General features: G+C 45.8%; 1 protein-coding gene across 1 annotated transcript; it reads right to left on the reverse strand.

The window, feature by feature from the left end:
- Positions 1-6: 6 nt before the first annotated feature.
- On the reverse strand, positions 7-20,138 carry dcbld2 (discoidin, CUB and LCCL domain containing 2). The gene is made up of 13 exons (XM_010902539.5): positions 19,395-20,138; positions 17,779-18,003; positions 16,647-16,784; positions 13,050-13,192; positions 9,117-9,250; positions 8,984-9,024; positions 8,517-8,857; positions 4,496-4,643; positions 4,252-4,383; positions 4,080-4,173; positions 3,939-3,988; positions 3,720-3,854; positions 7-2,758 (listed from the first exon to the last, which is right to left on the reverse strand). The coding sequence occupies exons 1-13, from the start codon at positions 19,498-19,500 to the stop codon at positions 2,340-2,342; spliced, it is 2,106 nt and encodes a 701-aa protein (XP_010900841.2). The 5' UTR covers positions 19,501-20,138; the 3' UTR covers positions 7-2,339.
- Between the last annotated feature and the right edge of the window lie 1,910 nt (positions 20,139-22,048).

Below are 22,048 nucleotides of genomic sequence, written 5' to 3' on the forward strand. Positions count from 1 at the left end.
TACGTGTTAATTCACACATCAAGGTTGTACTGTTTATTTCTGACAGTTTCAAAACCTATGAAGATTTCCAGTGAAAGCAGACATGCGTTTCGCTCAGACCACAACACAGTACACACTAAGATACACATGAACCGGAATGCTAAATAAATAAAAAAGGTCTGGTCATTTTTCTGTTTTGCTGGGTTAAAGTGAGTCATTTCATAAGGAGTGTTGCATCAAGAACAATGCGAAGATGATGAAGCTAACATGGCAGGTGTACTTAGCCGCAGCCAAACCCATAAAACACACCTCTACACTGACCTAGTGTCAGCTTCCCTCCTGAAGTCCTAACCTTTAAACAATATCATCCTCAGCTAAACTGGTCCAGGGTCAGATGGTGTTTAGGAACAGGGAGTGATTGCCTGAATGATCTTCACTGACATCCACTAGTTCAGACACAACTAATCACATTTAGACTCAATACACTCTCCCAGATACAGCTACAGACTAACTAACCACACAGTTGGACATTTCAACAAAGTTACTCTCACAAAGACACTAAGGGAAGTTGTATCACACATTAATTAGACATGAGTCAAAGCCATTCAATGTCCAAGAAATACACGAAGCACAGCAACATAGACACCAATACACGTATGCACACATTGGAATTTGAATGTTCTTCTCTATATTTTAACTTCAGTACGCTGATTGGTCCGCAGGGATAACGTTACCTTGTTGTTAATTTCTCAGTACCATATTTGTCATGATCCAGACACCTCACACACAGCTCTTTAAGGCTAACTGGTTGACTATTCTAGAGTGACTGAGGCTTCCTCTCGCCCACACAAAACTCACAACATCTGGACTCTCACAGACAGTGACCATAATTGCATGCATGGCTAAGTTATGCATAGAAAAAAAACAAGGCATAATTTGGTCTCCCGGACAAACTGTAGAGACATCAGCCCCAGAGATGGGACAGGAGGAGTCTAATAAAACTAAGTAGACCAGACCCAGCTGCCATCGTAATGATATCAAGGTAGAGTCACCCCTTTTGGTAGACAATTGATTTCCAATGATAAACAGCCAGAGTGAATTATCTTTCATTATTCACCATCGTTCATTTGCCCTGTTGTTGGGCAGCACCTGGTTTTGCCTCTTCTGGTCTCTGGTCTATATCTGACAGCGTGTGGATCTAATCATAAAAACACCCACAGCTTTTAAACATTGTCTGTTTTTGTCACTGACCCACGTGAGGCACCAAGACAGTGTCACCTCAAAAACAGTGTCACCTCAATTCTCTGACGCTTTCGCATGGATGTTGATTCAACCCTCCGTTCCAAAGTGGTTGGGAACATTTGCTTGCTTAAGTGAGTACAGTATGGCCTTTTCAGCAGGAATTGTAAAAGTAAAATAAATATATTATATTTCATAGACTTTAACACAGGTTTTAGGATTTCCCTCTGAATGTGTGTATGGTGACTGGTTAAACTACAAGTGGAAATAGCACAGAGGTCCATTCAAAGTGTACCGTAGTAAAACTGAGAAAGCCTCTCATCAGACTCAGATGACCTTTGGCTTTATGCAGAGAACACTAAGGCTGAGTTCCGATTCTAAGAATGATCATGAGAAGAACATTTTAAGGAAAATGAAATGGGTAGAATCCCAGAACAGCTCTGAACTGGCAACATGATGCCTTTACTGTAAAATCTACTCCAGTTATCAACACCAAGTGAAGTGTCTTGTTATGCCCTGGCTGTAGATTCATCAAGCAAAAAATCACCCACAATCTACCAAGTTTATGGATGTCCAATGCCATCCCCTCTAAGTCTGTAAGTCAACTAAGAAAACAGAAGGGGACTTGCTGTCATTTGCAGAATCGGAAGCTAGCCTATGAAAAAACTTCAGTGGTAGAAATATTGATTTTCAATAGAAGGCAACCATTTTAAAAGAACCTATCATTTGGAGTATTATTTCACTTTCAGATTGACACATTCAAGGAATAAAAACTCACAGTTTGATAATATTAAGACAGACAAAGATGGAGGGAAAGCTGTCCTGACTGAAACAGCAGTCAGTTTTCCATCTCTCCTGGTCTTCTCACCTTTCTTTCTGAATCACCATCCTCTTTCATGTCAACATTCATCTCTGTGGTTTCAGTGATAGGACTGTTTTGGCACTATGCTCGCCCTGTCCGGCCACGCATGTACAGACACACAGATTGCTGTGTAGAAACGCTATCATACAGACATGTCCAAAGGGAAGTACCTCCAAGGCAATGTTCTTTACAGACTAACGCCCCAGGTTCTCCCTCTCTGTCCACAAGGGGTGTGGTTTAGGGTTACACTCCTCCCTCTTCAGCTCTGCCCCGCTGGCTTGTGTGAGTTGCTCTGAGGTACCTGATAGGCTAGATCATCAGTGGGTGTGGCCTGTCCTGTATTCTTGGGGGTATCATACATGGACCCCCCCGATTGGCCACTTTCTGTCCTTGCAAGCAGGGAGGCAGGGCCACGGCCCATGAAGCTGGAGACTGTGGTTGGTTGGCTCAGTGAGGAGTTCCCTGATAGGTGGCTTGCAATGTCAATCACTATGGGTGTGGCGTACTCGGCGCCAGAGGCAGGTAGTGGTTCCGCGTAGGCGTGGTAGATGTCTGTTGCTATGGGAGCGTCGTAGAGGTCGGGGTCAGTGTAACCAGGATCCGAACCTGCCTCTGGTTTGAAAGTTGACCTCTGACCTAATGATGTAACCACACCACTAACCAGTGGCTGGGCATACTCTAATGGAGGAGATCAACAACACACGTTACACATACAAACATACTGTGTGTGATTCACATCTATGTGGACATGTTGGGACCAGATGAACAATGAATGGTTATTACCCAGAGGAATGTAAGACCGAAGGGTTCAAATTCAGGTTAAGTGTACAATTGGGTTAGTGTTAGAATCAGGGTTAGTTATTAGGGGTTATTAGGGGTTAGGTTGAGGGCTAGGGGTTAAGTGGAGGCATAAAGAATCAGGGTTAGTTTTGGGTATTAGGGGTTAGGTTCAGGGCTAGGGGTTAAGTGGAGGCATAAAGAATCAGGGTTAGTTTTGGGTATTAGGGGTTAGGTTCAGGGCTAGGGGTTAAGTGGAGGCATAAAGAACCAGGGTTAGTTTTGGGTATTAGGGGTTAGGTTTAGGGCTAGGGGTTAAGTGGAGGCATAAAGAATCAGGGTTAGTTTTGGGTATTAGGGGTTAGGTTCAGGGCTAGGGGTTAAGTGGAGGCATAAAGAATCAGGGTTAGTTTTGGGTATTAGGGGTTAGGTTCAGGGCTAGGGGTTAAGTGGAGGCATAAAGAATCAGGGTTAGTTTTGGGTATTAGGGGTTAGGTTCAGGGCTAGGGGTTAAGTGGAGGCATAAAGAACCAGGGTTAGTTTTGGGTATTAGGGGTTAGGTTTAGGGCTAGGGGTTAAGTGGAGGCATAAAGAATCAGGGTTAGTTTTGGGTATTAGGGGTTAGGTTCAGGGCTAGGGGTTAAGTGGAGGCATAAAGAATCAGGGTTAGTTTTGGGTATTAGGGGTTAGGTTCAGGGCTAGGGGTTAAGTGGAGGCATAAAGAATCAGGGTTAGTTTTGGGTATTAGGGGTTAGGTTCAGGGCTAGGGGTTAAGTGGAGGCATAAAGAATCAGGGTTAGTTTTGGGTATTAGGGGTTAGGTTCAGGGCTAGGGGTTAAGTGGAGGCATAAAGGTTGAGTACCTGCAGGTTCAGCCTGTGGTCTTGGGACACTCCCTCTTCCTCTGAACCTTCCCACCTCACTGCTGCTGTAGCGGACTGACTCCTCCCCTTCCGCCATTTTGGAGGGCAGGAACTGCTTCATACTCTTCCACCAGTCTAGACAAGATAAAACCAACTAAACCCCAGTCCATGTGTGGTCCTTGTACATACACACACACACACACACACACACGCACTTACCTGTGCGGTCCCAGTGGGGGAGGTCATAGGCCCCCTCTGAACTCTTCTTCCTGATGAGAGAGGGGGAACATCAAACACACAGTGACACCGGGCTCTGTGCTGCATGGGGGAATGGACGCATGGTTGTGGGTTCATACTCACCGGTTCCTCCAGTGCCAGGCACAGACCACGGTCAAGAGGATGGCGGTCAGAACCATGACCAACACTGGTACCACCACTGCTGCCAAGGCCACATCTGTGACCACATAACAACCCTGTCAGAACCAACCACATTTTTCAACACAACTAGAGAGCGCACGTATCTCTGACTAACCGTTGCTGGTGTGGGGTGGCACCGTGGTGTTTCTGATGTCAGGGACGTGGGTGGACCGGTCGTACAGGGAAGGCGTGTTCGTGGTCAGAGGGGAGGAGGGAGGCCGAGGAGAGTTGGACATCCGTGGATTCACTGTCCAATGGGAGAAAAAAAACATTAATGACTCTGTTCCAACAGGATCCCAACTACCACAGAAACCACTGGAACTTAAGAAACCACTGTCTGACTTGATTCGTTTGTTTACCTGGAGGGACCTGGCATCCGAGCAGCTCCAACCTCAGAGCAATATGCTGCTGCCACTGGGTTGGGCTTATCCTGACATACCGCGCCTCGATCGGTGGAATGAAGTTATTGCGCACCTCCTGGAAATAGTTGGTGTTCCCTTGGAAAGACTATTAGGACAGATAAACAGAGAAAGGCTTTGTTCACAGGCACCAACAAAGATTATTTAGTGACTTCAATGTGTTTTCACCAGCCAGTTACTTTAATGGTGCGTTTTCACTGGCCTGTTACTTTAATGGTGCATTTTCACTGGCCAGTTACTTTAATGGTGCGTTTTCACTGGCCAGTTACTTTAATGGTGCGTTTTCACTGGCCAGTTACTTTAATGGTGCGTTTTCACTGGCCAGTTACTTTAATGGTGCGTTTTCACTGGCCAGTTACTTTAATGGTGCGTTTTCACTGGCCAGTTACTTTAATGGTGCATTTTCACTGGTCAGTTATTTTAATGGTATTTTTTAACTGGCCAGTGAAAGCATGTATCGTTTGTAACAGAATAGAAGGAATCTCATCGCTATTACCGAGCCAATCCATACCCATCCATGTTTAATGATCTGGCATTCTGACTGAGTCTAATCGACCACAGCCTTCAACCACAGCACTTACCAACCACAGCCAGCTCTCAAGGTTCCTGTCATAAACAACCACAATCAATTGTTGCTATAGAAACAAATGATGAGGGAGACTAATTGACTGACCCCTCTCTCCCAACTGGCACTGAAATCTAAAGTCCTCCCTCCTCAAAGCTGCACTAGGCAGGATTCTTTCAATAATAAAGTTTGTCCCCTATAAACATGCTGTGTACTCTAATGAGCTCCTCTAAGAGTTGTTTAGCAACACATGCAGCTCAGTGCCAGTGGACTGACAAGTTTGGAGTGTACCACTACTTTTCAGACAATTTTGTTCCAGCAATCCCGTTCCAGTCGCCTTCGGCTAGGCAGGCCTTCTGCAAGGCAGAAGGCGATTTTGAGAAAGCGCATTATACCTGTATTAAATATACACTCACCTAAAGGATTATTGAGAACACCATACTAATACTGTGTTTGACCCCCTTTCGCCTTCAGAACTGCCTTAATTCTATGTGGCATTGATTCAACAAGGTGCTGAAAGCATTCTTTAGAAATGTTGGCCCATATTTATAGGATAGCATCTTGCAGTTGATGGAGATTTGTGGGATGCGCATCCAGGGCACGAAGCTCCCGTTCTACCACATCCCAAAGATGCTCTATTGGGTTGAGATCTGGTGACTGTGGGGGCCATTTCAGTACAGTGAACTCATTGTCATGTTCAAGAAACCAATTTGAAATGATTCGAGCTTTGTGAGATGGTGCATTATCCTGCTAGAAGTAGCCATCAGAGGATGGGTACATGGTGGTCATAAAGGGATGGACATGGTCAGAAACAATGCTCAGGTAGGCCGTGGCATTTAAACGATGCCCAATTGGCACTAAGGGGCCTAAAGTGTGCCAAGAAAACATCACCCACACCATTACACCACCACCACCAGCCTGCACAGTGGTAACAAGGCATGATGGATCCATGTTCTCATTCTGTTTACGCCAAATTCTGTTTACGACTCATCAGACCAGGCAACATTCTTCCAGTCTTCAACTGTCCAATTTTGGTGAGCTTGTGCAAATTGTAACCTCTTTTTCCTATTTGTAGTGGAGATGAGTGGTACCCGGTGGGGTCTTCTGCTGTTGTAGCCCATCCGCCACAAGGTTGTGCATGTTGTGGCTTCACAAATGCTTTGCTGCATACCTCGGTTGTAACGAGTGGTTATTTCAGGCAAAGTTGCTCTTCTATCAGCTTGAATCAGTCGGCCCATTCTCCTCTGACCTCTAGCATCAACAAGGCATTTTCGCCCACAGGACTGCCGCATACTGGATGTTTTTCCCTTTTCACACCATTCTTTGTAAACCCTAGAAATGGTTGTGTGTGAAAATCCCAGTAACTGAGCAGATTGTGAAATACTCAGACCGGCCCGTCTGGCACCAACAACCATGCCACACTCCAAATTGCTTAAATCACCTTTCTTTCCCATTCTGACATTCAGTTTGGAGTTCAGGAGATTGTCTTGACCAGGACCACACCCCTAAATGCATTGAAGCAACCGCCATGTGATTGGTTGATTAGATAATTGCATTAATGAGAAATTTAACAGGTGTTCCTAATAATCCTTTAGGTGAGTGTATACAGTGAGGGAAAAAAGTATTTGATCCCCTGCTACGTATGTAGCCTTGTACGTTTGCCCACCGACAAATAAATTATCACTCTATAATTTGAATGGTAGGTTTATTTGAACAGTAAGATACAGAATAACAACAACAAAAATCCAAAAAAAGGCATGTCAAAAATGTTATAGATTGATTTGCATTTTAATGAGTGAAATAAGTATTTGATCCCCTCTCAATCAGAAAGATTTCTGGCTCCCAGGTGTCTTTTATACAGGTAACGAGCTGAGATTAGGAGCACACTCTTAAAGGGAGTACTCCTAATCTCAGCTTGTTACCTGTATAAAAGACACCTGTCCACAGAAGCAATCAATCAATCAGATTCTAAACTCTCCACCATGGCCAAGACTAAAGAGCTGTCCAAGGGTGTCAGGGACAACATTGTAGACCTACACAAGGCTGGAATGGGCTACAATACCATCGCCAAACAGCTTGGTGAGAAGGTGACAACAGTTGGTGCGATTATTTGCAAATGGAAGTAACACAAAAGAACTGTCAATCTCCCTCAGTCTGGGTCTCCATGCAAGATCTCACCTTGTAGATTTGCAATGATCATGAGAACAGTGAGGAATCAGCCCAGAACTACACGGGAGGATCTTGTCAATGATCTCAAGGCAGCTGGGACGATAGTCACCAAGAAAACAATTGGTAACACACTACGCCGTGAAGGACTGAAATCCTGCAGCGCCCGCAAGGTCCCCCTGCTCAAGAAAGCACATCTGCAGGCCCGTCTGAAGTTTGCCAATGAACATCTGAATGATTCAGAGGAGAACTGGGTGAAAGTGTTGTGGTCAGATGAGACCAATATTGAGCTCTTTGGCATCAACTCAACTCACCGTGTTTGGAGGAGGAATGCTGCCTATGACCCCATGAACTCCATCCCTACCGTCAAACATGGAGGTGGAAACATTATGCTTTGTGGTTTTTTTCTGCTAAGGGGACAGGACAACTTCACTGCAGGTATGATGGACAGGGCCATGTACCGTCAAATCTTGGTTGAGAACCTCTTTCCCTCAGCCAGGGCGTTGAAAATGGGTTGTGGATGGGTATTCCAGCATGACAATGACCCAAAACACACAGCCAAGGCAACAAAGGAGTGTCTCAAGAAGAAGCACATTAAGGTCCTGGAGTAGCCTAGCCAGTCTCCAGACCTTTATCCCATAGAAAATCTGTGGAGGAAGCTGAAGGTTCGAGTTGCCAAACATCAGCCTTGAAACCTTAATGATTTGCAAAGAGGAGTGGGACACAATCCCTCCTGAGATGTGTGCAAACCTGGTAGCCAGCTACAAGAATCATCTGACCTCTGTGATTGCCAACAAGAGTTATGCCACCAAGTACTCAGTCATGTTTTGCAGAGGAGTCCAGTACGTTTTTCACTCATTAACGTGCAAATTAGAAAATTTTTGACAAGCATTTTTCAGGATTATTTTTTTGTTATTCTGTCTCTCACTGTTCAAATAAACCTACCATTAAAATGATAGACCGATCATTTCTTTGTCAGTGGGCAAACTTACAAAATCAGCACAGGATCAAATACTTATATCCCTCACTGTAGCATAAGTACGCCATACTTTTTGTGGAACAGGTAATTCTATTTTTCATATTATTTTTCGGAACATGGTTCTCTATCAGGCATTGGTGCAGAAAAGCTTTCTGACCGGTGAGGAACTGCAAAATGCCGTTATTGTTTTTTTTACTGTAAAAGTCCTAGTGCAGCTTTAAAGTTATTAATGAGTGGGACAGTTGCATCACCTTGTCCTGGGCAGCCTCTGCCTCTCGATAGGTGCTCCAATGCTGTCCATCATTGCTGTAGAGGACCCGATAGGCTGACACATGGAATTGGTACTCTGGGAGGGAGGAGCCTGCCGTGATGATGCCTGTGATTCTATTCACCTTCTTCAGGTCAACCTGTAACCACTGGTACTGGTCATTGTATGCCGACGCCCAAGGAAGCCCCGCCTTTTTAAGGCGGGCTCCTGATGGGCTCCATTTTTTTTGCTGGCCAATCCCATCACTCCATTCCCATATGGAGGAAGCAGAGAGCTGGGAGTCCCTAACAACGCCCGAGTCTAATCCCAGGGTCCCATAGCAACCTAAGAGAGAGAAAAAGCGTGTGTTAAAGAGGGAGCCGCCTCATGGTCGTAGTGGCAGGGGACAAAGCATGTTTGTCTGTGCTGGTTAAGGGGTCATGGTGTTGTACAGTAGGTTATTTAACTCACCACTGGTCTTGAAGGTGAACAAGCTGTTAGACAAGGTTCCACTGTAGAGAGAGAGAGAGGAAGCTTAATGACAAAGAGAGACCAGAGGGAACAGAAAGCAGCGGCGTTCTCCCAGACAGACAGCAGTACTTACAGGGTGGATGCGACGTTGTTAGCCAGAGAGCCGTCGTAGTGAGGAATGCCCTTACTGCTGACCACTCTGACCTGGCCCCCTAAGGAGTTGGAGACCACACCCGCATGAATGGCAGCCAGACACACTGGAGATGACTGGAGGGAGGGAGGGAGGGAGGGAGGGAGGGAGGGAGGGAGGGAGGGAGGGAGGGAGGGAGGGAGGGAGGGAGGGAGGGAGGGGTGAGTCAGTCAGTGGTTAAGATCCAGTGTCGGCTGATTGATGGGCAATATGACATATCCATCTATATAACAGATCTCAGACCATAGATAACAGATGAGTCAGCACCATGATGTCACTTCCTGGCAAGAGAACAGTAAGTGTCCTCCTTCCTCCTCTCCTCAGTCACTTCCCTCCCTCCTCTCCTCAGTCACTTCACTTCCTCCTCTCCTCCTCCCTCCTCTCCTCAGTCCCTCCTCTCCTCAGTCACTTCCCTCCTCCCTCCTCTCCTCAGTCACTCCTCTCCTCAGTCACTTCACTTGCTCCTCTCCTCAGTCACTCCTCTCCTCAGTCACTTCCCTCCCTCCTCTCCTCAGTCCCCCTCCTCCCTCCTCTCCTCAGTCACCCTTCTCCCTCCTCTCCTCAGTCACTTCACTTCCTCCTCTCCTCAGTCACTCCTCTCCTCAGTCACTTCCCTCCCTCCTCTCCTCAGTCACCCTCCTCCCTCCTCTCCTCAGTCACCCTTCTCCCTCCTCTCCTCAGTCCCTCCTCTCCTCAGTCACTTCCCTCCTCCCTCCTCTCCTCAGTCCCTCCTCTCCTCAGTCCCTCCTCTCCTCAGTCACTTCACTTCCTCATCTCCTTTGTCCCTTTGCCAGTAACTAACTCAGTAGTTTACTGAATCAGAAAATAAGTAATTCCATGCATGTTAGCAATACACCATACGCGCGCACATGCACGCACACGCGGACACACAAGCACGCACTCACACACACACACACACACACACACGCACACGCACACGCACCCGCACACACACACAAGCATGCACTCAGACATGCATGCATGTGCACACACGGACACACACGGACACACACAGTAGCAACATTTAGACACTGGGACCACAGTTCCCATCAGTGGGTAGCAGCCTGACTGAAGTGGGAAGCTTTTACTGGAAAGGCACATGTGGGGTTTCACAGCTGACTGTGGCTAACACCAAAACACAGACAAACACAAAACCACGTTTTACTATACTTGTGACGACTCTGGGTGACAGAACTGTATTAAAATTTAAAATCCACTGTTCACCAGCCATAATAAACCTAACCCATAATCCTAACTTTAAATTGAAAACACTGATCTAACCCTTAAAACTAACCCCTAAGCCCAATTTGAACCTGAAAGGTATAGTAACACGCATACACAACACACACACAATAAAACACACATAAACTTACTCACACATACAAACATATTCATGTACAACACACCCAGACCCCCATAGGACTGACTAACACACACACACACACACACACAGCTGTCCGTTCAGCACCGTACTCCATCTGTTTTAGATTAGCAGACCTCCTTCAGCCAAACAATTAGCTCACCTTCCTACTATACACTCCAAAACCGCCCTTGGAGATCCTAATAAAATCCTATGTTCCTCTACCCCTCCCGTGCTCCAGGGACACCCCCTGACGCACACACACAATGTTGCTCTGAGCCCTCGATGAACCTTAACGCTTCAATTACACCCTGACACCAAACCCCCCCCCCCCAACGCCCCCACCCATGCATGCACAGTGAGGTCATCAGCATGTGACGCCGAGAGAGGCTCTGTTTACACAGGCCTTAGTGAGAAGGGAGAGGGGTGAAAGGTTTGGGGGACACAAGGCCTTAATGAGAAGGGAGAGGGGTGAAAGGTTTGGGGGACACAAGGCCTTAATGAGAAGGGAGAGGGGTGAAAGGTTTGGGGGACACAAGGCCTTAATGAGAAGGGAGAGGGGTGAAAGGTTTAGGGGACACAAGGCCTTAATGAGAAGGGAGAGGGGTGAAAGGTTTGGGGGACACAAGGCCTTAATGAGAAGGGAGAGGGGTGAAAGGTTTGGGGGACACAAGGCCTTAATGAGAAGGGAGAGGGGTGAAAGGTTTGGGGGACACAAGGCCTTAATGAGAAGGGAGAGGGGTGAAAGGTTTGGGGGACACAAGGCCTTAATGAGAAGGGGGAGGGGTGAAAGGTTTGGGGGACACAAGGTCCAGTGACGGAATAAGATAGGAAAAAAAGACTGAATGAGAGAAAGAGAGAGACAGACAGGATGAGAAAGAGGGAGACGGGGGGGGGGTGGAGACAGGGAGGGAAAGATGGAGACGGGGGGAGAGAGAGCTGAAGACAGGAGTGTTTGAGGGATACAGAGAGAGAGATGTCTGTGTCCCTTCCTTCCTATGTGGTACTGGTGGTGTTGATTCTGACTGACAACCCACAGGGAGACTGGCTTGGTTGGAGACTGAGGACCCACAGGGAGACTGGCTTGGTTGGGGACTGAGGACCCACAGGGAGACTGGCTTGGTTGGGGACTGAGGACCCACAGGGAGACTGGCTTGGTTGGGGACTGAGGACCCACAGGGAGACTGGCTTGGTTGGGGACTGAGGACCCACAGGGAGACTGGCTTGGTTGGGGACTGAGGACCCACAGGGAGACTGGCTTGGTTAGGGACTGAGGACCCACAGGGAGACTGGCTTGGTTGGGGACTGAGGACCCACAGGGAGACTGGCTTGGTTGGGGACTGAGGACCCACAGGGAGACTGGCTTGGTTGGGGACTGAGGACCCACAGGGAGACTGGCTTGCTGGGGATCATTGGACAGTGTGAATCACCTGGGAACTACATGTTCACCACAATGACTAAAATTGACACACACACCCACAAACACACACACAGTTTTAACAAAGGCTGTTTTTCAGTCAGTACCCAGCAAGACTCATTGTCACTCTTGCTTGTTGAGTTTTTGAGAACCAAAAGAGATTTTAGGCATTCTTATCCTTGTTGGAACATGAAATTGTATTCCCGTTCAAAATCATATTTCCCTAAACTTTACCCTAAACCAACCCCTAACCACCAACCCATTCCTATCGATCCAAACTTTAGTCTTAACCCAAATTCAACTTATACCCTAAACCTAACCTCTCTAGCCTAACCAGCAAAATGTCCTATGGGGTTTTCAGCCCTCAGGAGGACACACCCCCTACGATTCTCTCACATATAACCGCCCCCATTCACCCCCCCCCCCCATGTTCACTCACACACCCCCCTCCCCATTCACTCACACACCCCCCTCCCCATTCACTCACACACACCCCTCCCCATTCACTCACCCCCCCATTCACTCACACACACCTCCCCCATTCACTCACCCCCCCATTCACTCACACACACCCCTCCCCATTCACTCACACACACCCCATTCACTCACACACACCTCCCCCATTCACTCACCCCTCCCCATTCACTCACACACACCCCATTCACTCACACACACCTCCCCCATTCACTCACCCCTCCCCATTCACTCACACACACCCCATTCACTCACACACACCCCACCATTCACTTACTCATCCCACCCGCCCATTAACTCACACACACACACCCCCCATTCACTCACACACATACCCCCCATTCACTCACACACACACCCCCCATTCACCCCCCCCATTCATTCACTCACACACACACACACCCCCTATTCTCACACAAACTGTTGGAAATTCTGGAACTAATGTACATTTGAGAAATGTCTGCTTTTCTATTACCTGGTATGTAACTCTGGTCTTTGTTTGTGACACACGTCTGCATAAAAAGAGTTCCGAAGTAATTACCATCACAACACACACATACACCCTATTCTCACACTCTCTCTCACACACACACACTCTTTCTCTGTGTGTTGTGGATGTACTCACATCTCTGTATCCGTGGGGAGAGGTGCCAGACACCCCCCCAGCTGCAGACACACCCCCAGCTGCAGATAGACACCCAGCAGGACAGTACCTGGTGAACTCCGCCTCCTTGAAGTCCACTCCTTTGTCTAGACAGGTGATTAGATCTGCAAACACACACAGATTACATTAACTCAGCTCTCTTCTTAAACCCTCCAGTCTACGCACAGTCTCTCACACACACAAACACACACACTGTCTCTCTCTCTCACACAAACACACAACATTCTAGCTAACCACTTTAGGGGGGGGCGAGCCGGGTTAGAATTCCCCATCCCATCAGTTAGGTGATCCGACAGGAAAACTTCCCCAGTTTACCAAGCTGAGCTCCAGTTAGACCACAGAGACCCAGTGGCATTCTGTCAAGTCTGCTCCGGCTTTGTTCCTCATGACCACATGAGAGTGTGGTCAGTAGGCATTGTGTTTATATTCAGGACTGTCTTTATTCACTGCCTCCAGGCTGTTGGAGATCTGTAGCCTTGTATTGTTCTCCTATAACTTAAGGCTGCATTCTGTTTCCCAGAAATGTATTTGATATTGTATCATTGGTACCAACTGGGAAGATATTCCCTTTGATGAAGGGAGATGTATGTCAGAGGGCTGGTTGGTATATTTCTGGGATGCTGATGCAACCTTAACCAGAGCCTAAAGGTTAGAGGTCATGGCAAGTTTGTCAACCCTACATGTAACCAAAGACATAGAGACAGTAATTTGGTTGGTCAAATCACTAACCACCATCCTAACACAAGCACACCCCCTTCCCCCACGGAAAACAACAAAGAGATCCTCTCTTGATTGTCTTTCCTATAATGGTGATGTGGCTCCCCCACTCTGACAGCTGGACGTTCTTTCTCCAGGTAGATCCGGTTTGCCTGCTCTGGTATATGGCTATGATAAGCCCAGAGGATGTTGTGCCAGGCCTGAGTTAGCTAGCCTTCCTTCTCAACTGTCACTTATCTTCCTCTTCTTCTAATCTGTCTATCCTTGTCTATCTCTCCTTCTGACCTGTCTCTTCTTTCCATCTCTCTCTCCTTCTGAGCTGTCTCTTCTTTCCATCTCTCTCTCTTTCTGACCTGTCTCTTCTTTCCATCTCTCTCTCCTTCTGACCTGTCTCTTCTTTCCATCTCTCTCTCCTTCTGACCTGTCTCTTCTTTCCATCTCTCTCTCCTTCTGACCTGTCTCTTCTTTCCATCTCTCTCTCCTTCTGAGCTGTCTCTTCTTTCGATCTCTCTCTCCTTCTGAGCTGTCTCTTCTTTCCATCTCTCTCTCCTTCTGAGCTGTCTCTTCTTTCCATCTCTCTCTCCTTCTGAGCTGTCTCTTCTTTCCATCTCTCTCCTTCTGAGCTGTCTCTTCTTTCCATCTCTCTCTCCTTCTGAGCTGTCTCTTCTTTCCATCTCTCTCTCCTTCTGAGCTGTCTCTTCTTTCCATCTCTCTCTCCTTCTGACCTGTCTCTTCTTTCCATCTCTCTCTCCTTCTGAGCTGTCTCTTCTTTCCATCTCTCTCTCCTTCTGAGCTATCTCTTCTTTCCATCTCTCTCTCCTTCTGACCTGTCTCTTCTTTCCATCTCTCTCTCCTTCTGACCTGTCTCTTCTTTCCATCTCTCTCTCCTTCTGACCTGTCTCTTCTTTCCATCTCTCTCTCCTCATCATCCATGGCTTCCTTCCCACCAGTCTTCCAGGGTTGCTGGTGGATTTATACATCTCTTGACATAATAAGACAGCGACACCACATTGGATCTGTACTGGCCAAATGGCTGCTCTCACAGCTCTACAATGAGTAAACACCACACCTCATCAATCCGAACAAGATTCAATCTGATCTAGCATGCAGACAAGCAATCTTTGAAAAGCAACCTTACACATTCCCAGGACAGGTTTTGTCCTCTTTTTGGAGTGAGCCATGTCTAAGAAAGCAGCACAGTAAACAAGACAAAACAACATAAAGACAAATTAAAAGCTATAATGATGTGATTTTACAGAGAATTTACAAGAGTAGATTTAAAAACGTGATATTTGTGTTCACTGAAAATCTGAAATATTTCATGGTACAAGATGATAGTATGTTCAGCAGACGGGGAACATAAATAAAGATCTGAGATCTTAGACATCTGAGATCTTAGACAGTAAAGTCTGTCACTCTGATAGAAGTCCTTCCATGTAGCGTATTATCAAAAGTAGCAACTAGAGAAATATGATGTATGAATTTAAATAGGTTTGGTGACTATGGGGGTAGTATTATGGTGTAGTAATATGATGTATGAATTTAAATAGGTTTGGTGACTATGGGGGTTAATATGGTGTAGTAATATGATGTATGAATTTAAATAGGTTTGGTGGCTATGGGGGGGTTAGTATGGTTTAGTAATATGATGTATGAATTTAAATAGGTTTGGTGGCTATGGGGGTAGTATTATGGTGTAGCAATATGATGTATGAATTTAAATAGGTTTGGTGACTATGGGGGTTAGTATGGTGTAGCAATATGATGAATGAATTTAAATAGGTTTGGTGGCTATGGGGGTTAATATGGTGTAGCAATATAATGTATGAATTTAAATAGGTTTGGTGACTATGGGGGTTAGTATGGTGTAGCAATATGATGAATGAATTTAAATAGGTTTGGTGGCTATGGGGGTTAATATGGTGTAGCAATATAATGTATGAATTTAAATAGGTTTGGTGACTATGGGGGTTAGTATGGTGTAGCAATATGATGTATGAATTTAAATAGGTTTGGTGGCTATGGGGGTTAGTATGGTGTAGTAATATGATGTATGAATTGAAATATGTTTGGTGACTATGGGGGTTGTAATATGGTGCAGTAATATGGGTCTGTTAATGGGAGGGTTGAGGGGTACAATGCCTCCGCTAACATCCCCTGTAACCTCCTCTAATCACCTCATCTGACCTCCATCACACTAATCACCTCCTTCATGAATCACCTCCTCTAAACTCCCCTAACTAAACCTTCTCTTGTAATCTCTTCCACTAATCACATCCTCTTCTGAACTCCTCCACTAACCTCCTCTGCTAACCTCCTCCACTAACCCCCTCTGCTAACATTCTTATCTAATCACCTCCCCATGTCTCACTGTCCAGCACTTCAACCTTGTCTCTTAGTCACACACACCCAGCTTTGTGGATACTGAGGCAATAGCAGCTGCTATACTCCCCAGACCTGACCTATGTTTGTCATGTTAAAACAGATCATGCCCCCCCCCTGAACACACACACACACACAGAGAAGGGAGAAGCATGAGTCAGCAATATAAGACAACACTGTCACGTACAGAAGAGGAGGAGGATGGAGAAAGAGCAGAGGGAAGGCTCAGAGAAGCATCTATAATATGACTCATATAAGTCGCTGTTACTCCCAACCAGACTCACACAACACACTGTTACCCGGGCAACTCCCTCAACAATGAGGCCACAATGTTACTGTAAAACTTTTCATCATTTCAACTGACATTCAGCCTGGGATTTATTGATGTTGTTGTAGTACATCTCAGGATTTGGATCCCATAGCAGCTGACATATCTTATCAAACCCCGCCCCCTGTTACCTTTATGTTCTGTAGTGGAGTAAGCCAGGGAGAAGCCCCGCCCACTGTGATGGGTCCCACTCATGAACTGGACAGTGACCTGGTTCCCTTTAGACTGGATCAGCCCAGGAACCATCAGACCCAGACCACAGAACTTCACTAGAGAGAAAGGGAGGGGGGTTAATGCAATATATTGTAGTATTCCAGGGGGGAAGGTATACACTGGGAGGTTGGTACAACAATATACTGTAGAATGCACTAGAGGGTTAGTACAACAATATACTGTAGAATGCACTAGAGGGTTAGTACAACAATATACTGTAGAATGCACTAGAGGGTTAGTACAACAATATACTGTAGAATGCACTAGAGGGTTAGTACAACAATATACTGTAGAATGCACTAGAGGGTTAGTACAACAATACTCAGTAGTATTACTGGGGGAATCCAATATTATACTTTAGTATTCACTAAGGGAGGAGTTAGTTCAATAATAAACTGTAGCCATAACTAAGAAGGGGGTTGGTTCAATAACATACATGTAGTATTCAGTTCAACATACAGTACTGTAGTGTTTGGGGGGCTTTAAATCCATTCTGTAGTATTCAGTTCAACATACAGTACTGTAGTGTTTGGGGGGCTTTAAATCCATTCTGTAGTATTCAGTTCAACATACAGTACTGTAGTGTTTGGGGGGCTTTAAATCCATTCTGTAGTATTCAGTTCAACATACAGTACTGTAGTGTTTGGGGGGCTTTAAATCCATTCTGTAGTATTCAGTTCAACATACAGTACTGTAGTGTTTGGGGGGCTTTAAATCCATTCTGTAGTATTCAGTTCAACATACAGTACTGTAGTGTTTGGGGGGCTTTAAATCCATTCTGTAGTATTCAGTTCAACATACAGTACTGTAGTGTTTGGGGGGCTTTAAATCCATTCTGTAGTATTCAGTTCAACATACAGTACTGTAGTATTCAGAATGGTTTTACACACGTCTCTGTAAAATGTTCATACACTGATTGCTATTGATTGATTATTCATATTTCATATCCCGATCCACCTAGGAGATGACAGTCAATCTATCCCCGCTTCCTGATCTTTAACAGAACGTGTTCCTCTCCTCTCCTCCCTCCGTTCCTCCTCCCACACTCACATATCTCTGTCCTCTGAGGCCCTACACCGTCATAGATCCTGAGGTAGTTGACCTGACAGTTATTGTCGTCAATGTCGAGGTCGGCGAAGCGGAGGTGGAGGCGCCGGCCTGGTGGCACGCTGATCTCCCACTCACACACAGTGTGGTTGGGGTATGGACCGGGGTAACCCATAGATGACAGAGTCCCACTGCTTGGGCCCAAGACACTGGGACCACAGCCATCGCCTGCACACACACACACACACACGCACGCGCACAAACACACGTGAATGGGCAGGCAGACACATACACAAATATAGTGAACATTAGAGGTGCATTCCACATGTCCCCACATATTATGGATAATGTAGTTCAAATACCATCAATGTATGGATAATGTAGTTCAAATACCATCAATGTATGGATAATGATGTTCTGGTACCATCAGATTATGGTTAACGCAGACCAGGTCAGATGAGTCGGATTAAGACAGGCATAGAGACTGTGTTTTTTGGGGACAGGTTGAGAGGTAAGGATTTCGCCATCACTGTTTAGTTAAGATACCAGGTTTACAACAGAGTAGACAAATATATTGCAGAAGATTTAGTCCAATCAGAATCCTGGTTTTTGACCCTAGCCTATACTGTGTAGCTGCTATATGGGAGTGGGCCCACTCGTCAGGACAGGGCTGCCCAACCCTGTTCATGGAGATCTACTGTCCTGGAGGTTCTCTCTCCAACTCTAATTTAGCACACCTGATTCTAATAATTAGCTGAATGAAAAGCTTAACCGGGTTAGTCACACATGGGGCTGAAGAGAAAACCTACAGGACAGTACTTTCTCCAGGATACAGGGTTAGGTAGCACTGAGATAGGAGATATATCAGGCCTAGCTGGTTTGTGTTCTGACCAGAGACATGTAACAGTAGACAGTCACGCGTATTGGCACAGGGTGGATCCGCGACTGGACTGGTGTTACGTAACAGAACTGACACTAGCTGGACGTTATCCAGAACTGGACAAAAACACGGTCTCACCATCCCAAAAGCAAAAAAAAGTACTTTCCAGAAGCGCTCAGCGAGGAAGTGTAATACGTTTTGGTTATAAATAGTTTAATAAAATCGTTACTACACGTAACTTTATGACACGTTGTTATGAGCATGTTTACACCTCTATACTATTGAAACCCCTCCCCCCTCAACCAATATTCTACCAAATGGTGTTATCGCCTTCTTTCATCACATGAAATCCTGCCCAAAAATACCTGTTTTTGGTTTTTGTTTTGCACAGTCTAACCTATACGTCTAGACATCGATGTCCCATTTAAGTGACAAAAGAAAAATAGGGAACGTTTTGTAGCCTGTGATTGCGGCAACATATTTGGGAAAGCAGAGAGAACGAAACAGTCGAGCCATGTAAGGTAGGCTATTTGGCAAGTCTCCGCTGTGCTCCCTCCAGCCAGTCGCAGCAGCATACGGCTTTCTGCCACTGACTATCCCGAAGACAACATAGTAGCCCAACTTCATAGGACAACTGTGTCATAGCGACTACTGAAACCCAATATAGGCGGTGTATGGGTCGAGTTCGTAGCACTTTTTTACACTTGGTCATACCGAGTTGGACCGATCCGACACCAACCTTTCTGCGCTCGACTGCTTCTGGCGGTGAGGAGGATGATGAGAGTCGACAGGAAGAAAAGTCCGGCCCCTGTCGGTCCCCTGCCCACCATTACCGCTCTATCCATAGCAGCCGGCAGTCCGAATGCATACTGATCGCTTTCACACCGGTGAACTCGGGAGTGTAGTCGGTACGGAGAGTTTAAGGCGCAGCTCGGCAAAACTTCTGTCCAAGAAACCACTCTCGGACGCTCTCGGCTCTCCGAAAACACCGTGCAGCCGCGGTCAGCTTCGATTCCCTAACTGAATCTGAAGCAACATTATCCGATCTGCTGCGGAACGACTTCCTCCACTTCCGCTCCTCCCACACTGTAATAGGATTCAATAGGAATCCCCACTAGTCCACCCAAAGGGTCTGCTGGAAGGGAATGAGAAAGATTAAGTCGTTACTTTCCCTTGCGATCCTGTGAAAAGTCTGCCACGAGTTTTGCCCACTGGAATTGACACAGATGAAGATCATTAGCATTCACTGAAGGATCTGTTTCCGTTTAGAGGTTAGAGCCGTATAAACACTAGATAGCGGGTCTTTTCGGATGTACCTGCCCAGTTCCCGGCCCGACCATTACCATGGCACCCAGCCAGTAGGCCTACATGAAGTCAGTGGCTTAGTTAAGTCAAGATAGGCGACCTACTGTTTTCTTAAAGAGATATCTCCAACCCCACCGAGTTCCCAGATTATTGACTGTGTGTTGTAGGATACTGTATGCCAGTAGGAGTAATCAATTATTAATTAACGCTGGTCTGTACGTTTTGGTCTGCTTCCAAGATATCCGACTCCCAGTGGAGTTTTTTTCATTCTCCATTTATGACATACATACGAACACTCATTTTATGGCTTAGGCACACACACAAACACACAGGCACGCACATGCGTGATAGAGGGAGAGGACGCGACAGCTTGCTTTGGTGTGAAGTAACTGAGTATCCATTAGTTACCGGTAGCAACAAACAGTGTTTGTGAGTGGGCGCATGTCTATAGGCTATGTCTGTCTGTGTGTGTAGGCTTACAAGGAATCTGAACACATACAGATGTTTTCTACAGGGACATGATTTCTGCTATGGAGCGGAGCGGCTTGTAATTGTCTTTTTATTGAACGTTATGTCATCTCCCTCGTTCTCTGTTTCTCTCTCTGGAATGCCAGTCACTTGTGGTGATTGAGGGTTCTTATCAGTCCGCGTCCTTGGGAAACGGCTGAGTTACAATGCTTAATAAGCAGACCAAAAGTAGTTCTGCTGAAGGTTTTTCTAGGCTTTGGATTTGGCTGGAAATCCCTCTTACCCTCTAACTTGTCACAATGAATAGCACATAGTTTACAGGTAAAAAACATATTTTAATGATCTAAATAGCTGAAATATTCTGTGTGATACTATGTTTGAAACAATTACCTGTCAGACCGTGGTTCCTTGATAAACATGATAGAGAGGTGTAAGAAGCTTCCTTTAACCACTTATACATAAATTGCTTCTTATGCTAAAATAGGGGTTATTGCAATTTGATCCTACATCTACAGCCTAATGAGTCTCCAGACAGTGCTGCATCTACTAGTCACCTTTGTTCATTGCTGTGACAATGCTGCACCCTGGTGGTCAAACATAGATATTGTTGCAAACATGAGTGAATGGATCTCCCAGAACAGATGGTACCCCTTGGTGGGCAGAATGCTATAACAACAGCAATGACACTGCTATAGCAACTGCCACGACTTTACTATAGCAGCAACAATGACTTAGATAACTGTTTTCCATATGTGTTGTAAATGACCTCCGGAGACATGCTTGTGTTTGTGTACATTTGGTTAGGTGTGTGTTGTATAATTTAGTGTGTAATGAAACACCACTGACCTAAGCTGGTCACAACCAGTGACTTAACCTGGTTATTACACTGACCTAACCTGGTCACTCCAAAACACTGACCTATCCTGATCACAACCAATGATCTTAACTGGTTACAACAATAACTTAACCTGGTCACAACCACTGACCTTTAATGTACCCATTCATAGACACTATTACAGTTATAATATAGAATAGTTCTATCCATATTTCTACACTCTTTGGAATCGCTGCTAGTTTTCATTGTTCTGTTTATTTTAGCAATATTTTTGCTTTATCTTTCTTTAAGCTTACTGCATCAATCATGTCACAAGAATTTCACTGCTTAGAATGACGTATGTTATTCGATGCATTTGACAAATAAAAGACTCCACAACACAGACCTAACCTGGTAGCAACAATGACCTAACCTGGTCACATCACATTACTGACCTAACCTAGTCACAACCACTGACCTAACCTAGTCACAACCACTGACCTAACCTGGTCACACCACTGACCTAACCTGGTCACACCACTGACCTAACCTAGTCACAACCACTGACCTAACCTAGTCACAACCACTGACCTAACCTGGTCACACCACTGACCTAACCTAGTCACAACCACTGACCTAACCTAGTCACAACCACTGACCTAACCTGGTCACACCACTGACCTAACCTAGTCACAACCACTGACCTAACCTAGTCACAACCACTGACCTAACCTAGTCACAACCACTGACCTAACCTGGTCACACCACTGACCTAACCTGGTCACACCACTGACCTAACCTAGTCA

The sequence above is a fragment of the Esox lucius genome, chromosome 16, assembly GCF_011004845.1.
Source record: "Esox lucius isolate fEsoLuc1 chromosome 16, fEsoLuc1.pri, whole genome shotgun sequence".
NCBI lineage: Eukaryota > Metazoa > Chordata > Actinopteri > Esociformes > Esocidae > Esox > Esox lucius.

What these genes read in the sequence shown, in the direction of transcription:
- dcbld2 (XM_010902539.5), bottom strand. Translation starts at nt 19,500, where the DNA reads ATGGATAGAGCGGTAATGGTGGGCAGGGGACCGACAGGGGCCGGACTT. An exon ending in AACAACGTCGCATCCACCCT is followed by an intron (nt 9,025 to 9,116) that starts GTAAGTACTGCT and finishes CTCTCTCTACAG; the next exon opens with TGGAACCTTGTCTAACAGCT. An exon ending in CAGAGGCTGCCCAGGACAAG is followed by an intron (nt 4,644 to 8,516) that starts GTGATGCAACTG and finishes CTGTCCTAATAG; the next exon opens with TCTTTCCAAGGGAACACCAA.